Below are 17,009 nucleotides of genomic sequence, written 5' to 3'. Positions count from 1 at the left end.
TAGTTTATTGGACAACTTATGTCTTGATGCAGAATGAAAACACACATGAACACCCTATCATGATGTCCTGTTTGCTGTAGTCTTACACCTTTTAGCCGTGTTGGGGACCACAGAATAAGCCAAATTACAATTAGCCTATGTGGATTGCATGTGTTTAATGAATATGGATTTAAGAATGTAAGACACAAATCTGTTATAGTGCATTTATTTGCAATATTGCATTATAGTTTTCATTTTCATGCATTCATTTTATATGCATTATAGTTCAGAGTTGACTCAATAAAATACATGTGATTCATGCAGTATTTATTTTGCCAATATAAATAAAACCTGCGGACCCCCATAAAAAGCCAAATTGTCTTGGTAATATGTAATTTGTAGCCTATCTTTCATTAATAACATTAACAAACACTTTCCTCAATAACACCTATCATACATTTATAAATGCATTTTAATATAGAAGATACACCATTCTTATGTTTGGGGTCGGTAAGATTAAAAATTATTATTTTTTTTTATTTTTTTTTAAGAAGTCTCTTATTCTCACCAAGGATGCATTTAATTCATCAAAATACAGGAAAAACAGTGATATTGTGGAAAACTTTCACAATTTAAAATAACTTTTCTGTTAATATATTCTAAAAAATAATTTATTCCTGTGATGGCAAAGCTGATTTTCCAGCATCATTACATTACAGTTTTTAGTGTCACACAATCCTTCAGAAATCATTCTAACATGCTGATTTGGTGCAACCCCTTAACTGTCACCGTCCCGTATACGGGACGCCTATGTTTACGTCACTATAGTATATTACAATTAAATCCTAATTTAATCATGACAAACTATATATTGTTGGAAAGGTCTAAGACTCCTTAATAGATATTTCAGCACTGTTTTTTGTTACAATTTATGCAGGAACAGTAATAGATGAATTTATGACAAGAGTGCACCTCAAAAAATCTACATCATAACAGGAGTTCTGGCGTTTGTCACAAAAAGTCGACGCACACACTTTTAATAATTGAAACTTTGGTTTTCATGCTAAAAGTTCATAATAAAACATTTAATCTAGTATTTGTCAATAAAAAAATATAAAATAATATTATCTTCTAAAAAGTATAACATATATATTATCCTCTAAAATATATATTTTTTTTTATCGCCTTTTTTTTATTACATTACATATTTTAGTAGTTATCATAAATTAGGTATAATTTGAAAGTTTACGATCTCAGAATTCATCCTGTGAAAACTGTTTTGAAATTGGACATTGTGTTACCATAGAAACGGCACTCTAAATTATTTTATCAGGCTCCTCCCCTTTTGGGCATCATTATGTTTCATAATTTATGATAAAAATATTTTCTAATCTTGACAAAACACATATTGTCAGAAAGGTCTGAGTCTCAAGGTTCCATATTTTGTGACAGAAGTGATATTTGGACAGGAATTTATTAATTTGTTATGTTAGAATGCATACAGTTAAATTCAATGGAATTCAATGACACCCGGTGGCTATTTTTGGTAATACGCCTAAACAAAATCTCATGGGAACTTCAATTTTTGTGATATCAACTTCAAATTTGGAACACAACTTGGTTAGATATATGGCTTTCATTTGATAGTAATTTTTTTGTAAAACATATTTTGTAAAATATATATTTTATATAAAAGAAAAATATTAAATAAATTATATTTGATTTAATGTAAATTTAAACTTCCATAACTTTTTCATACTTTAATTTTTTGAAGTGATTTCACTTCAGCAATAATCTGCTATTTTTTCCCTTTAAAACAAACTTAGGTCTATACTCCAAAGCATTCTTGAATTACAACCATTTAAGCTTGAATAGTGCATTTTAATGTACATTCTCAAAAAGGGGGGTGACAGCTACAAACATTTATTATTATCAATGTTGAAAAAAGTTTTGCTGCTTAGTATTTTTGTGGATTTTTTTCAAGATTTTTTGAAAGCTCAAAATAAAATTATTTATTTGAAATAGAAATCTTTTGTAACATTATAAACGTTTCTACTTTTGATCAATTTAATGCATCCTTGCTGAATAAAAGTATTGATTTCTTAATAAAAAATAAATAAAAATAAAAATAAATCTCTAGGCTATACTTTGTTATTAAATTACCTTTAGGGCATCAGTGATTTTGAGATTAATTTTCTTTGCTTGCTTCCAGATGGTCTGAATATGGGGACAAACTCTGGTTGCATTGAGGAAAAAGTGTGAACCCCCAGCAAGCTGCTGCCACTGAAGGCTTGGAGAGATGCCCGATGGCCCTCTGGCCGTACCTCTGCTGAGCATCCCGTGCTGGGATGACCTCTTGAATCAGAGCCAAAGCACAGTAGCTGGCTGTCACAGTTCTCCTATTGATTTCCCATTTATTTACATGGTCAAATCCTCATACTGTCCCTACCACTGTAAAAAAAAAAATTGCCAGGAATTTACAGGATTAAAGAGTATTATTTTACAATAAGTAGTCAGGAATTCTACAGTGAAATGAATGCATGCTGGGTCATTTTCTTACGAATTACTGTTCATCAACAGCAAAATGATGCTGATATCACAGCGATATACTTCTCTTGTTTTACTGTATAACCATGACACTGTAAGAAATTATATTGTTTAGTACTGTAATTGTTTTGAAGTGATTAATGTTCCAATTGCTCTTGGACCTTGTATATTCATATTCAAATTTGTGATGTAGTCAAGCCAGAAGTGTGACAAATGAAAACATTTGTTTAAACAATGCAAAGCTAGAATATAAAATAAGTTATTTGGATGATTTTAAGTTAGTCTAACTATTCTTAGCATTTCGCTTTAACATTGTTTTAGCATGAAGATTTACCAAAATCTTATTTCAAACTCATAACTGTTTATACATTGTTCTTTCACAGTAGCAAAGCAACTGTCTTTGTAAGGTGTGACATCATCTTGAAGCACAAGACATTTTTACTTATAGGCTTCACCTATGCACAATACATCAATACTACAAAACACGACAATGGTGACACTAAATAAATAATAATAAATAAATAAAAAAGATAAACCCTAAAGAGTACAAAATAAACCAACAACACAATCTGCTAAAAGTGAACCGAAAAGCAGCAGATGAAACCAACAGGAATCAAGAAACTCCATAGCATAATCTATTCATGCCGCACTGCATTCTGGGTACCTTCATAGTAGGCTACATTATGCACTGTAGAAATACAATATGATATTCTTTGTTAACAGTAATGCAATTATTAACCTGGAATATACTGTAATTTCACACAAAATTGTTTATGTGTACAGTTAAATAGTGCTGTTACTGAAGTGGCTGTCTACACTTAAGTGATCATTCCAATGGTCTGTTGTGGGCAGAATCAGTAGCTAATCATTATGCTAATTTGTCTGTGAATAATAAGCATGATGGATATTTAACATGACTGTGTTTATCAGGTTTAGCACCACCCTATGGTTGTCAGACAGACAATTTTACAATTGATATTTCTGAAAAGAAGAATTATCGTTTAAAAATGTTCATTAATACAAATCAGAAGGCAAATCTATTTTATTCATTACAGAAATGTTTATTACATACATTACAAAAAAATAACATGGTTTCATATTTACAACATCAAAAAAATCAGACATTACTCACTCTCTCCAGCAGACATTGTGGCTGGGAGAACGTCTTGTAGGACATGTTTTCAAGAAAATAAAGATTGCTTCGTTGCACAGATCAATATGTTAGTTTACAATGAGAGATCCATGCAGCTTTAACATTTCCTCACATTTCCAGACGGTGTGGTTTTTATGTTAGTGTGGAGGGGATTCTTCTCCAGAGACCTCCACACAGACAGTTCTTGATCCAGCGCTGCTCCCACTGTCTCATGGCGTTGGTTTTATTTGGGGATCTCAGCATGGTGACACAGCCACACCTAAATAGACCAAAAAGACAAGAGCTCATTGAAGAGTGCTGCTAAATATAGAGTTTGTGAAGGCAGAATCATCATCATATGTGGAGATAAAAGATTTACAGGCCCAACTACCCACAAAAAGCATAGCACATCAGTCTGTTTACAAGTAGTATTATTTTTTGTATCAAAAGTAATTTAATGTAATTGGTCTTTATTATGCCATCAAACTCTTTTAAGAAGACAGAAGTTCATATATATTGTTGCCGGAGCTACCGTACTTCTCTCTGTTTATGCATACAACGAGTCACACATGTACTGGGCTACTCCACAGCGGTTGTCGTCCGGCTTGGTCTAAAATAGTGTCAATATAACCACTTATTATAGGCGTACCGTAGTGATTCAGGTATTTTAAAATATGGCACAAATGGCAATTTTAAATATAAAACTGTTATTTTAAATTATAATAAAATTTCACCATATTACAGTATTTTTAATCAAATAAATACCACCTTGGTGAGCATAAGAGGCTTTCAAAAACATCAACTTCAACATCAACTATCAACATCAAACAACAACTAGCGCATATATATTCATTTCAGAAGACAAAATAACGATATAAGTTTATTCACATCATAAAATAGGTTTGGCCAAAATTATTAGAACACCTGGCATATTTAAGAGGTTTCAATTGTTATTTTCCAAGAGGACAATGACCCTAAACATTCGTCTAACTATTGCCGGAACTGCGACAAAAGGAATCTGCTGGAACATTGAAAATGATGGACTGGCCCCAAAGTCCGGACCTCAACCCCATCGGGCAAATTTGGGGCGTGTATAAAAAAAAACAAAAAAAAAACAAAACAAAAACCGGGTTGGATCTATTGTACATTCAAAGGAAAGCCTTTGGCTTCAGTTGCAGAAGGCATGGGATAACATTAGTGTTGAAGTTCTCAAGAAATATATAGACACAGAGATGTGCTGTTGTAATTGCTGCAAAAGGTGGACATACCAAATATTAAAGTTAAAAGTGGATAAAAACAGTACGACTCACTTCATCATATATTTTTTGTGCTCAGAGCAACCATCTGGATGTTTCATGAACATTTTGAAATGAAATCATGTTTTGGAGGCAAAAAAGTGTCAATATCTTCAGATCTGTCAGGTGTTCTAATAATTTGGGCCACCATGTGTATAATATATAAATATATATATACATACATTCATGTGAAAAAGAAAAGACACTCTTTAAAATGTTATGGTTTTACGTAGTATAATAAAAATCACCTGGGGCCTCATTTATAACCGTTGCGTACGCACAAAACAGGCCCTGAAAGAGGCGTCCGCCACTTCCGACGCATAAGTTGTGATTTATAAAAACAAACTTGACGGGAAAATGTGCGCACCTGCACGTAAACTCTGACCCATGCGCAGTGTACGAACGTTTTGGAGACGGAGCAGTTTGGCGACACCGATGGTGAGCTAGAGTTAAATGTTTTTTTAGTCACTTTTAGACAGAAAATCTAAAGACAAATACAGAAAGATAATACAAAATATAATTTCACTCACCAAGCCTATCACTTGAAGCAAATATCCATCCTAAATGTCCGCGCCAACGAGCGCGTTGGGCCGTTTAGTGAAAGTGACGCAAATAACAGTTTAAATAAATAAAATAATGATTTAAACTATGTTTTACTTCTGATATAAACATTTAGATTAAATATGCCATTCAAATTAATGGAGTTAAGTTTAGACATGAAATCATTACTGAGAAGTTACAAAAATTTTTTTATATTCAATCAATATAAATATTTGTTGTGGATGCATGTTTTTGAACACTTTTCCTGTGGCGCGCTGTGTTTTAATGTTTTAACCACAGAGATAATTGCTTATCATTATAATGCCAGATTGTTTGAAAAAATTGTTTTGTGCAAATAATGCCCAAGGCCTATCTGTTTCCATTAAAAATATAGGCTAAATCAATTAAAAATAAAATTCGGCCAGTGGAAAAGATTGAGGAAAACTTTCTCTGAAATGTATTTTACACTATTTGATTTATGTATTCAAAAACAAGGCAAGATATAGGCAACTACTTGATTTTTAATAATGTAATGTGTGTTGTACCGTTAAATGTTATCACGTGGATGAATAATCATATGTAAATGATATGCAGATGAGGATCTGCATAGTAAAACTAGGCGTTGTAAGCTCCATATATGGTTATTTCGGGGAGGAGTGCGCACAATCTTCCGCTGACTGGGATTTATAAAGTGAATTCTGCGCCGGTTCTGGCGTACGAACGGTTTTATAAGTCTGAATATTTTTTTGCGTAAGCCATTTTTGGCTTTCGGGCGCACGTACACTTTTAGTAAGGTTCTTACGCACAGTTTTATAAATGAGACCCCTGGTCATTAGCAGGTCTTAAAATGAGGTAAATACAACCTCAGATGAACAACAACACATGACATCTCGTTGGCCAGAGGAGAACTGGCCTGACCGAGCCTGGTTTCTCCAAGGGTTTTTTTCTCCATTCTGTCTCCTGATGGAGTTTTGGTTCCTTGCCACTGTTGCCTTGGCGTTTGGCTTGCTTGGTGAACATGAGAACTGAGAAAATGAGAACTGAACTGAGCTGGACGGTGACATCACGGTTTTCTCCAGAGCGGCTATATATAAAATAAAACTTCAAAAACTTAAAATCTGTGAAGACGCTGGTTGCGTGCACATGCGTATTACGTGTTTAGTCTATAGGTATGCACGTTTGAATATATATGTGCGCAGGCGTGCAAGTCTTTCTTTACAAATTAACCTCACCAAACTACTTGTCTGGCCTTAAAAATGTATAATACAGAATTTTTTTCAAGGAAAAAAGTTAAGGGAGAAAAATATTGACTAGAGGGGGACTTTCACAAGAAAAAATTAAGCCAAAATGGAAAAGCCATGGGTGACAAACGAGACACTTTTAGCAGCAATAAGTTGAAGGAATCGTTTTCTGTATGACAGTATAAGTCTCTCACATCGTTCTGGAGGAATTTTGGCACGCTCTTCTTTATAATGTTGCTTCAGTTCATTGAGGTTTGTTTGTTTATGCACAGCACTCTTATGGTCCCGCCACAACATTTCAATCAGGGTTGAGGTCAGAACATTGACTGGGATTGAACATTGCAACCTTGATTGTCCTGTTGCATGACCCAATATCGGCCAAGCTTTAGCGGTCGGACAGATGGCCACACATTTGACTCTAGGCTGCAAAACAAGCAAAAAATCATCACCCCTCTACCAGCGTGATGGACAGTTGGTATGAGGTGTTTGTACTGATATGCCATGTTTGGTTTTCGCCATACGTGGCGCTGTGCATTATGGCCAAACATCTCCACTTTGGTCCCTTTGGGAGGACATTGTTCCAGAAGGCTTATGGTATGTTCAGATGCAACTTTGCAACCCTAAGCAAACCTAAAAAAGTCTGACATAGGGGTGAATTTGCTGGTGCGTCGACACCTGGGAAGATTGGCAACTGTCTTGAATGTTTCCCACTTGTGAACAATCTTACTTACTGTAGAATGATTCAAATTGTTTAGAAATGGCCGTGTAACCCTTCTCAGATTGATGGCAGCAACACTTGCTTCTCTGAGATCATTGTTGATGTCGTTCCTCATTGGGATTATGTTAACACACACCTGAATGCTCCAGACCAGCAAACTGCCAAAACTTCTGCTTTTATAGAGGTGATCACACTTGCTGATGATCAATTAATCAAAGACATTTGATTAGCAGCGCCTGACTGCTGCTATTGTGTATCCATCGACAGACACATGCACATTAGCAGAACTTTGTCTGATTTGAGGTTTTACGCGTTGTTATTTTCAATAAACCTTATTATAGATGAGTGCCGAACGATATGGTACGTTTTTTTTACCGAGAACCGTTACACCCCAATATATATGTGTGTGTGTGTGTGTGTGTGTGTGTGTGTGTGTGTGTGTATATATAGAATGTATCCTTTTTTCATTTTTTTTTTCAAAAATACATTTTAAAGGCTATATAAACTAATTTGTTTATAACATTAACATTTCACTTGAGGAATACTTCTAAAGTGATACCTGGTGCAAGCTTTGCTGTCCTCTGTTGGAGAGATTCCCAAATGTAAACATCTCAGATGGTCCATCTTCTGAGATGCTGGAATCCTGAAACAACACCATCAAAACATAAATGCACTAGCCACTGGCAACAATTAAACCTTTTTATTAGACAATTGTCTGTCAATTTAGGTCCTCAGAAATCAGACTTGGACTATAGCGCACAAGTCCTCCGGACAACTTTTATGCTGCTTTTTGATACATTTTGGAGCTTGTTGTCCAGTCTTGATTATCTTTCATTATATTTAAAAAGTGGACAGGATATTCTTCAAATTATGCATATTTTGTGTACTGAGTAAATGATGATAGTTCACCAAAAAAGATTCTGTTCCTTTAAGAAACCTATAATCGCTCACCTGAACACCTCCACCTGTGCGTTGGGGTTGATCCCAGGCAGGGTGTATGGTTTGCCAAACTGAAGTCTGAGCGGGTGTTTGCTCTGGATCTTAGTGATGACACCATCGTTGATGGGCAGCCAGTCCATGCTGGGTACTAGGAGCTGACTGGGCAGCAGACAGCACTCATCAATCAACGTCTCATCGGGGTCCTGCGGGTGACTCTCATCTCGAGCTATCAACCAAAAGAAACCAGCAAAACAGAGTCATTTATAGCTTTTTCACTGTACTGAAATTTTGGCCCAAAGAGTGGTGTAGGGTCTAACTCACAGCAGAGCCATAGTTTGGTGAGCAGGCGGAAGAGCAGAAACATGCTGTCCTGGTTGTCAGATGTGGCCGTGTAGATGGGCAAACAGCCTGGTTTCAGCAGGCCCCAAATACGGATCATGACCAGCATCTCTCTGAGCATGCCCAGAGACGCACCATCCCGCAGGAACCCAAACCCTGGACGCACAATGGAGCCCTGAAAAGATATTCAGGCATGACAGCATCATGTAAAACTCAAAATTGGCAGGACAATTTGGCAGAAATTGGCAGTACTCTTAGTAAAGGCCGTCCAGTTGATCTCACCTGGTTGGGCAGGTTGGCCAGCAGGTAAAGAACAAAGTCTCCGACCCACTGAATGAGCTGCTGGAGAGATTGGAGAGGGGGTCCGTCCAGAACAAACTCCTCAGTCTTAAGGTTGATCATCACTTTATCAATGTCTGAACACATTAACCGATCAAAAATCTCCATTAGCATCAAAACAACAACAAAAGTGGGAAGATGGGAGAATGGAAGTATGGATGCTCTGATGTAGACCTGTATTATCTGTCATACAAATAATTGCGACAAACAATTTTATTCTATTTTGTTCATGTCACTTACAGTGTAATGGTGTGTTCAAGTCATGTTGAAAAGATTGTATTTACATGAACTGCTACACAAAGTCATAATTTTAAGTGGGAAAATCTTGCTGAACAATTTGCAGCCACCTTGCTCCGAACAAAGCGACTTGGAACGCATCTTCTGTCGTAATTACGACTTCCCAACTCGTAAATAGGAACTTCCCTGATGGCCTGTATCTCAAAAAATTTCAAATAGGTGCTATGTTTATTTATAAATTGCATATTTGAGGTCTAAACAACTACATTCACACCTAAAAAAAACTCTTAAAACTAAATTGTGTGAAACAATAACAGTATTATTTGTAATATTATAGTAGGTTTTCTCCTCTGCCATTTATCTGGCAGAAACAGACAAATTGTGTCATACAAATTGTGAAGCAGTTTCCATGTGATATTCTACTAATGACTGAAAAAGTCTCTCAGCCAATCAGATTCGAGAACCAAAATATAATATAATATATAATATAATATAATATAATATATAAACCCACAAGCCTTCAATTCAAATTTAAACTGCACAATTATCACGGTTATCTCAAATAATTGAGATTAGACCAAATAACCAAAATCAATAATCACGACAGGCCTACACTGAAGCATTTTTTGGGTGGTGGGTTATTACCAATGTCAGTGTTTTTGGCACAGATCTCAGACAGTCTGTCTCCGGGACTCTTGTCGGGGGTGTTGAGCACATGAGGTCTCAGTAAAGACTTCAGAGTGGAGCTGATGGCAATAAGGAGCAGTTTAGCGTGGAAGTCACAGGCTCTTGCTGCAGTTGCAGAGGACAGCTTACACAGAGATGCCTTCACTGCCACTATACGGGTGGACAAAACCTTAAAGAGAGGAATCACAAGAAAGTCAATTGATAAGTCATGAAGTGGAAGTTTCTATAATAACAGGTTGATCTACCTGCTGCAGAGCTTGGTTTTGTCTCATGTACTCCTCGTGAAGTTTCTCCAGAAGGTTATGCACCATGCCGGGCTGCGCGTGCAGCAGCACGTCCCACCAGTCATATCCCGTCACCATGCAGTACTCAAGGAGGAACAGCAGGTGGCGCAGGAGCGTGTTCATGTCCAACATTTGGCCCATAGATGGGGACACTCGAAGCATGTGCAACTGAAACCATAGGAGGGGAAACATAAGATCTGAGGGTGCTTCTGTCATCGCTAGGTGTCATGATACGTCATGCCTTGGTCATACCTTGCCGTGATTGTCCACGCCCACCAGAGCTAGAGATGTCCAGGAGAACTGAAGGGCTTTGAAGTGCAGCATCGGGCCGCCAGTCCTCTGGCGTTTAATGGCGGGTTCTTCTCCAACACGCTGGGAGGAACCAGAGGAACCGTAGAACACTCCCATGGTGTGCAGGGAAAGGCGATGGAGAATTTGGATACTGCCATCATGGAACGCCAGGGCAAGACCTGCGGATAACGAAATAATAATCAATCTGAACCATCAAAGCTACATTCTTTGAAGTAAAAGAAAGGATACAAAGGCTGTACCAAGGCCTGGGAAGAACTTGGTGTCTGAGGCGACTTTGAGATCAGTGTTCGAGATGGAGATGGGAAGTTTAGGCAGAGCGACAGCAGATACACGGTCCAGATCGTTGGTCGCTGAGAGAATACGCCACTTCAGAATCATTGGCTGCTTTTCACCTACTAAAAATGTTGAGAAAACAAACGACAATGGGTTGACGTCTGATGACACCAGCAACTTAAGTTTCAATCCAGTGATCTAATAAACACACACACACACACACACACAGCTCAGGGAATTTGTTGTGCCCAGCAGTAATGCAAGACATAAACTTTATTTTATTCCACATGCTCTTAAATTGTTTTATAATAACATACAGGTTTGATTTTATGAAGCCTGATGTATATCAGGTTTTTCTGTGTATGTTTTAGTCCATCTGTTTTTTTGTTGTTGTTTTAAATTAGGTACATATTAAATTAGGTACATATCTTGAGCATTTGTTATGTTTGATACATTTCAGGGTTTTGTTCTATAATATCCTGCCTTGTCAAACTCTAAATAAAACTAACATATATATATTTGAAATCAACCCATACAAACACACCCTCCTCCCTTCATTGCTCTGCCCCCAGCATTGCCAGATTGGGTCGACAATTTCCAGCCCAAAACCTGCCTAAAACATTCACTCCCAAAAGAATGGGATAGAATTCTATTGTCATGACAACCAAGGTTTAAAAATAACTCAAAACATGGCAAATACAGTAAAAGAAAATTAGCAAATATAACAGAAACGTTTCTTACCCAAAGAGATAGAAACTATTAAAGCATGTAAAATATTTTCCAACAGCAGTAAAGAAATGAACAGACTTTGTACATGTATTGAGAGGGTCCCTTATCGCGCTAAAAACCCGCTACACATGAGCCAACACTAGCTGACTCTGCAGTGGGCGTGTGTGTTTAGTAACGTCATGATGACTGATTCAATGCCTTCAAAAACATTGAATTATAGTAATGTTTACATTTTAAAAGTAAAACATCAGTGTAATACTGAAACAAAACTCTTTTCCAAAACTGGATTTATGTAACTTACCCACAGGTGATCGATGTTGAAAGATATTATTAACTGGGAGACCCTCCTTCCGCAAGGACCAGCACTCTACAATGCTGCCCATCTGACTGGACGCACAGAGCAGCACCTTCAGAAACACAGCAATCACAAAAACATGATAAGATATAATAACCAAAAAAACAGCATCGAAATCAACATTCATTTCTGCCCAGCATTATCAGCCAAGAATTATACAAAATCTACACTATATTAATAAATTATATTATATACACTGCCGTTCAAAAGTGTTGGATGGTAAGATTTTTTATGTTTTTAAAAGAAGTCTCTTCTGCTCACCAAGGCTGTATTTATTTGATTAAATATACAACAACAACAAAAAAAGTAATATTGTTAATATTATGACAATTTAAAATAACTTTTCTATTTTAATATATTTTAAAATGTAATTTATTCCTGTGATCAAAGCTGAATTTTCAGCATCATTACTCCAGTGTCACATGATCCTTCAGAATCATTCTAATATGATGATTTGATGCTCAAAAAACATTTATTATTATTATCAATGTTGAAAACAGTTGTGTACTTTTTTTCCAGTATTCTTTGATGAATAGAAAGTTCAAAAGAACAGCATTTATTTGAAATACAATCTTTTGTAACATTATAAATGTCTTTACTGTAACTTTTGATCAATTTAATTCATCCTTGATAAATAAAAGTATTGCTTTCTTTTAATTATTTTCCCCCAAAAATAAAATAACAATTCTTACTGACCCCAAACTTTTGAACGGTAGTGTTTAATGTTACAAAAGCTTTCTATTTCAGATAAATGCTGTTCTTTTGAACTTTCTAATCATCAAAAAATCCTGAAATAAAAATGTAAATAACTGTTTTCAACATTGATAATAATGAGAAATGTTTCTTGAGCATCAAATCATCATATTAGAATGATTTCTGAAGAATCATGTGACACTGAAGACTGGAGTAATGATGCTGAAAATTCAGCTTTGATCACAGGAATAAATTACACTTTACTATTTATTCACAAAGAAAACAGCTGTTTTAAATTGTAATATTTCACAATATTACTTTTTTTATTTTTTTTTTTTATCAAATACATGCAGCCTTGGTGAGCAGAAGATACTTCTTTTAAAAACATTACAAATCGTACCGATCCAAAACTTTTGAACGGCAGTGTACACCACCATTCAAAAGTTTGGGGTCGTAAGATTTAGTTTGAAAGAAATGAATACTTAAAATGAAAATAATTATTTCTATTCATTTTAATATTTACATCTTTAACATTTAAAAATGAATAACTAATTAATGCTACAAGTAATTTTAGGTATGAAAGATGAATTTTCTGATGTACCTGTTCCGAGTTTTCACGTGTCAGGAATTTAAGGTGTGTGACGGCGGGGTACTTGTCCCTCCGCACCGGGTCAGTGGTGCAGCGCATGAATAGCGAGGGCAGAAGCTCAGTGTCGATGCGGCACTTCTCATTCACTACGCTCACGCACACTTTATAGAACTGCACTGGAGAAGAACTGCTGCCATCGGTGGCCGCCACCACGATATTCCCACCGCCCGTGAAGGCGATGTCAGCCAGGGCCACGCGACCCCTCAGCCTGCAAAGGCTCTCGCTGGCAGTCAGAAGAGTCCCGTTTGGCTTTAACAATGACACTGTCACCAGACCGCTTACTGTCACTGCTAGCCAACCCTCCATGGGTTTCCCGCCAAACAACGTGAGGGAGGGGGAGAACTTAACCCGGGAAAACTTCTCTCCAAAGTTCGTAGAGCCAGACTGAAGAGCAACAAAGACATCAGGGTGTTAGTTTGGTTTTTTAACCCTTAGTTAGTAGGCGGTAATGAGGTTTCCTTGCCTTTTCAACATGCAGGGCGAGTTTAACGCCATTGTGTAACCATGAGAGGGACACGATCGGGTCTCCGTCCACTGAGCTGCTCTGTGTGCACTCCCAGCTGTTCACCAGGTGCTCCGTCATGCCCCAACACTTAATATGACCATCACCATCAGCAGACAACAGCTTAGAGCCTGGCGGACCACAACACACACAAACCAATGGTGATAATGGTGAGGACATTTTTAAATCTATAGGTGAATCTCAAAAAACCTTTCAAGAACATGTCTTACAGTTAACACTAAGTTTAAAAGAAAAAGAAAAAAAGAAATTATAATTGTATTTATTATCATAATAATAAATAAATATCATAATATCAAAAATAAAGCTTATTTCTTGCATTGTGACATGACAATACAGCATATTATGCACTGATTTAATTTACATACATTTTATTGAGTTATATATAAATAACTATTTTACTAATAGTTTTAATTAGCTTTAATTTTTTCTTTTCATTAAATGTTTACATTTTTCTTTTGTTATTTTTATGAGGGTTTTCAAATTAATTTTACTATTGAGTTTTAATTGGTATTTTTTTCGGTTTTAGTTCATTATTTCTAGTTAGTCATTTTAGTGCTTATTTAAGTTAGTTCAGTTGGCAAGGAAACTTTTCTAATTTTCATTTTTCATCTAATATTTTGTTTTAGCTTTGTTTCAAACAAGTAAAGTCAAGTCACCTTTATTTATAAAGCGCTTTTTACAATACAGATTGTTTCGAAAGCAGCTTTACAGTGATAGTAGGAAATGAATGCAACAAAGATTGTTTTGGCTGTACAGCAGCTCTAGGAGAAATTCATTGTCCAGTTTAAGTAAGTTCAGCGTTGATTCATTTCTGTTGTAAAAATCATTAGTTATTAATTTAGGGGCCATTTACACAACACCTTTTTCAACTGAAAACAGAAAACTTTTAATGCGTTCTGGCCGTTCATTTACACGACAACTGCGTTTTGGTGGCCTGAGAACGCAAACTTTGAAGTTTTTGAAAACAAGTTTTTGATATACTTCTATTTTTAGCATATCGTTGTTGTGTAAACATTCTTAGTTCATTTATCGTTACAGCATCTCTGGAGAAAACAGTGATGTCACCGTCCAGCTCAGTTCAGTTCCCATACAAAATTTTTGTAATAGTTTTAGTTAATGATAATAACCCTGATTTGCAGTATTTTGGATCTACATTTTACATTTTCCCTCCCCAGATCATAAATTATGAAATTATATTAATAAAAAAAAAAATGTTTTCAATCATAACAATTAAATGCTATTTTTCTCCTCATTTGTAAACTGCTTTGGATAAAAGCTTCTGCTAAATGGTTAAATGTTTAAACTATTTATACATTACAGTAGCATCTATTGGTCTCTAATTTATGCTGATTTAACTAAAATTATCACATTACCGTAACACAGTAAAATTACTCAATCACAAAAATGAGAATACCCATTTAGAATAAGGAGAAGTGAACACTTCAGCGCTGGTGAACACAGAATCAAAGATGCAAGTGGGAGAGGAAGATACTTTGATTAAAGATTACAAGGGCACATGAAGAAAAAAAAACATACAAAGCCTATCCTATTTCTCATTTTAACTGTAATTATTACCTGGACATGTTCCAGAGGTTTCACAAATTTCATGATCCATAAATGAATCATGATGACTGACCTGACTGGTCCCATTCCAGGCAGGAAATGACCTCAGTGTGACCAGAGTTGATTGAGTACACATCCCAGGGGTGATCAGTGTCAATGATGTGTATCATATGACTCAGATCTACAGCAAAAAAAGACACCCGTTCATAAATCAATTATCCCCTCATTATTGCTGTTGTTGCAGTACAGTATCTCATCAAAAACACTGATGCTCTGGGCATCTCCAATTCAGAAACAATTAAAAGTGTATGCTTTTCCTCATCACTCATTTATAACTCACCAACGGGTCTGATAATATTGGTAATAAAGGCATTGTCCAGACCTTTTTCATCCTCCTCATTCTTTAGATCAGTGGTGAAGGCGATGAGGTTTCTACATGACCAGGCGCACACCAGAGGGATTGAGGGACAGTGGTTGCTCTTGGGTCTCTTCTCCCACTCGCAAACATAAGCGATCTCCATTATATAATAAATTAAACTGAAGGTCAACAGCACATATAACTTTACTGAATACCATTAAATATATAAACAATCACTGTGTGAGTCAATAAAAGCAAACACTTAGCATCCCTGCTAGTGTACAGAAAGAAACAGAACAGAACGAAGGAAATAACAGTTGTACAACTGCATGCTCCTGCTTTTAAGATAGAAAATAGAGAAATGTAAATGTGTTAAAGTATAATTGCCATGTCAGTACGAAAACTATTTTATTTCTAATACTTTTATCGGCATTTTAAAGCGGCACATCACTGAGCGTCTATGTTCGTCTATTCTTTCCGCGTTTAGAGACTCAACTACGACGTGCTGCCCCCTATTGGACTGGAGGAAAGTATTCTTTCTTTCTTTCTTTCTTTCTTTCTTTCTTTCTTTCTTTCTTTCTTTCTTTCTTTCTTTCTTTCTTCTACGAAATACTTTTTGTTCCTTTCCTTCTATTTTCGTTTAATATTTAAATTAAGATTTTATTTTATTTTGTTTATAACATTTATTTTCGGTGTCATTCTTAAATTATTTAAAGTGGACTTAATGTATACGTATCTTTATTTTGTTCTTTATTCTGCCATTGTAAAATAAATATCTTATGTTGTGTTTTTACCTGTAGTCATCCCACCACAACAAGGCGCTATATACTGTGCTGGTTTAATGTTACAAGTGGTACTTCCACTGAATGAAACGCTCCTTAGCTGCTATACTGACTAGCCCTTCCACTCTCCAATAACATGATTCAATACCTTTCTTTAAGTAACGTAAACAATTCATTGAGTCAAAAAGTCAATTCTTATTTTTTATGGAATATTGCAGTATTTATCATAAATGATTTATCTGTAAATGATTTATCATAAATGATTTATATTATTCATTAATTCATGTGCCCTTATAATTTTTAGTCAAAGTATCTTCCTCTCCCTCTTGCATCTTTGATGACATGTTCACCGGCGCAAGGGCGGGACAACCTGTCACTCACATGAGATCGCAACAATCCCTGTCTGCGTCCGAAAACTGATAAATGCCGCCTTCGGAGGACGCATTCCAAGGTCGGAAGGTATCAAGGCACGTCCGAAGAATGCAATGTTAGTTT

At 36.0% G+C, this 17,009-nt stretch overlaps 1 protein-coding gene across 2 annotated transcripts; it reads right to left on the bottom strand.

Annotated features, from left to right (window-relative positions):
- Positions 1–3,550: 3,550 nt before the first annotated feature.
- med16 (mediator complex subunit 16) lies at positions 3,551–16,215 on the bottom strand. 2 transcript variants are annotated; one of them, XM_082156740.1, is made up of 14 exons: positions 15,715–16,215; positions 15,448–15,555; positions 13,752–13,921; positions 13,241–13,672; positions 11,893–11,998; positions 10,829–10,984; positions 10,530–10,747; positions 10,239–10,445; positions 9,952–10,162; positions 9,013–9,146; positions 8,713–8,905; positions 8,404–8,617; positions 8,012–8,095; positions 3,551–3,938 (listed from the first exon to the last, which is right to left on the bottom strand). In XM_082156740.1, exons 1-14 carry the CDS (start codon positions 15,893–15,895, stop codon positions 3,812–3,814), a joined length of 2,541 nt encoding a protein of 846 aa, XP_082012866.1. In that variant the 5' UTR covers positions 15,896–16,215; the 3' UTR covers positions 3,551–3,811. The 2 variants fall into 2 exon arrangements, with proteins under 2 accessions (XP_082012866.1, XP_082012867.1); XM_082156741.1 differs by having other exon boundaries at positions 15,757–16,215.
- Positions 16,216–17,009: the final 794 nt, after the last annotated feature.

Source organism: Leuciscus leuciscus (genome assembly GCF_965113295.1).
Source record: "Leuciscus leuciscus genome assembly, chromosome: 23".
Lineage (NCBI taxonomy): Eukaryota > Metazoa > Chordata > Actinopteri > Cypriniformes > Leuciscidae > Leuciscus > Leuciscus leuciscus.
The sequence above is the reverse complement of the archived record's forward strand: the minus strand, read 5'-3'. Positions and strand labels throughout refer to the sequence as shown.

Excerpts from the sequence above, each read along its gene's own strand:
- med16 (XM_082156740.1), bottom strand. The coding sequence starts at position 15,895 with ATGGAGATCGCTTATGTTTGCGAGTGGGAGAAGAGACCCAAGAGCAAC. Across the intron at positions 11,999-13,240 it reads CACGTGAAAACTCGGAACAG|GTGCTGCTCTGTGCGTCCAG; the intron begins GTACATCAGAAA and ends GTGTTTCTGAAG. Across the intron at positions 8,906-9,012 it reads TGGCCAACCTGCCCAACCAG|GGCTCCATTGTGCGTCCAGG; the intron begins GTGAGATCAACT and ends ATATCTTTTCAG.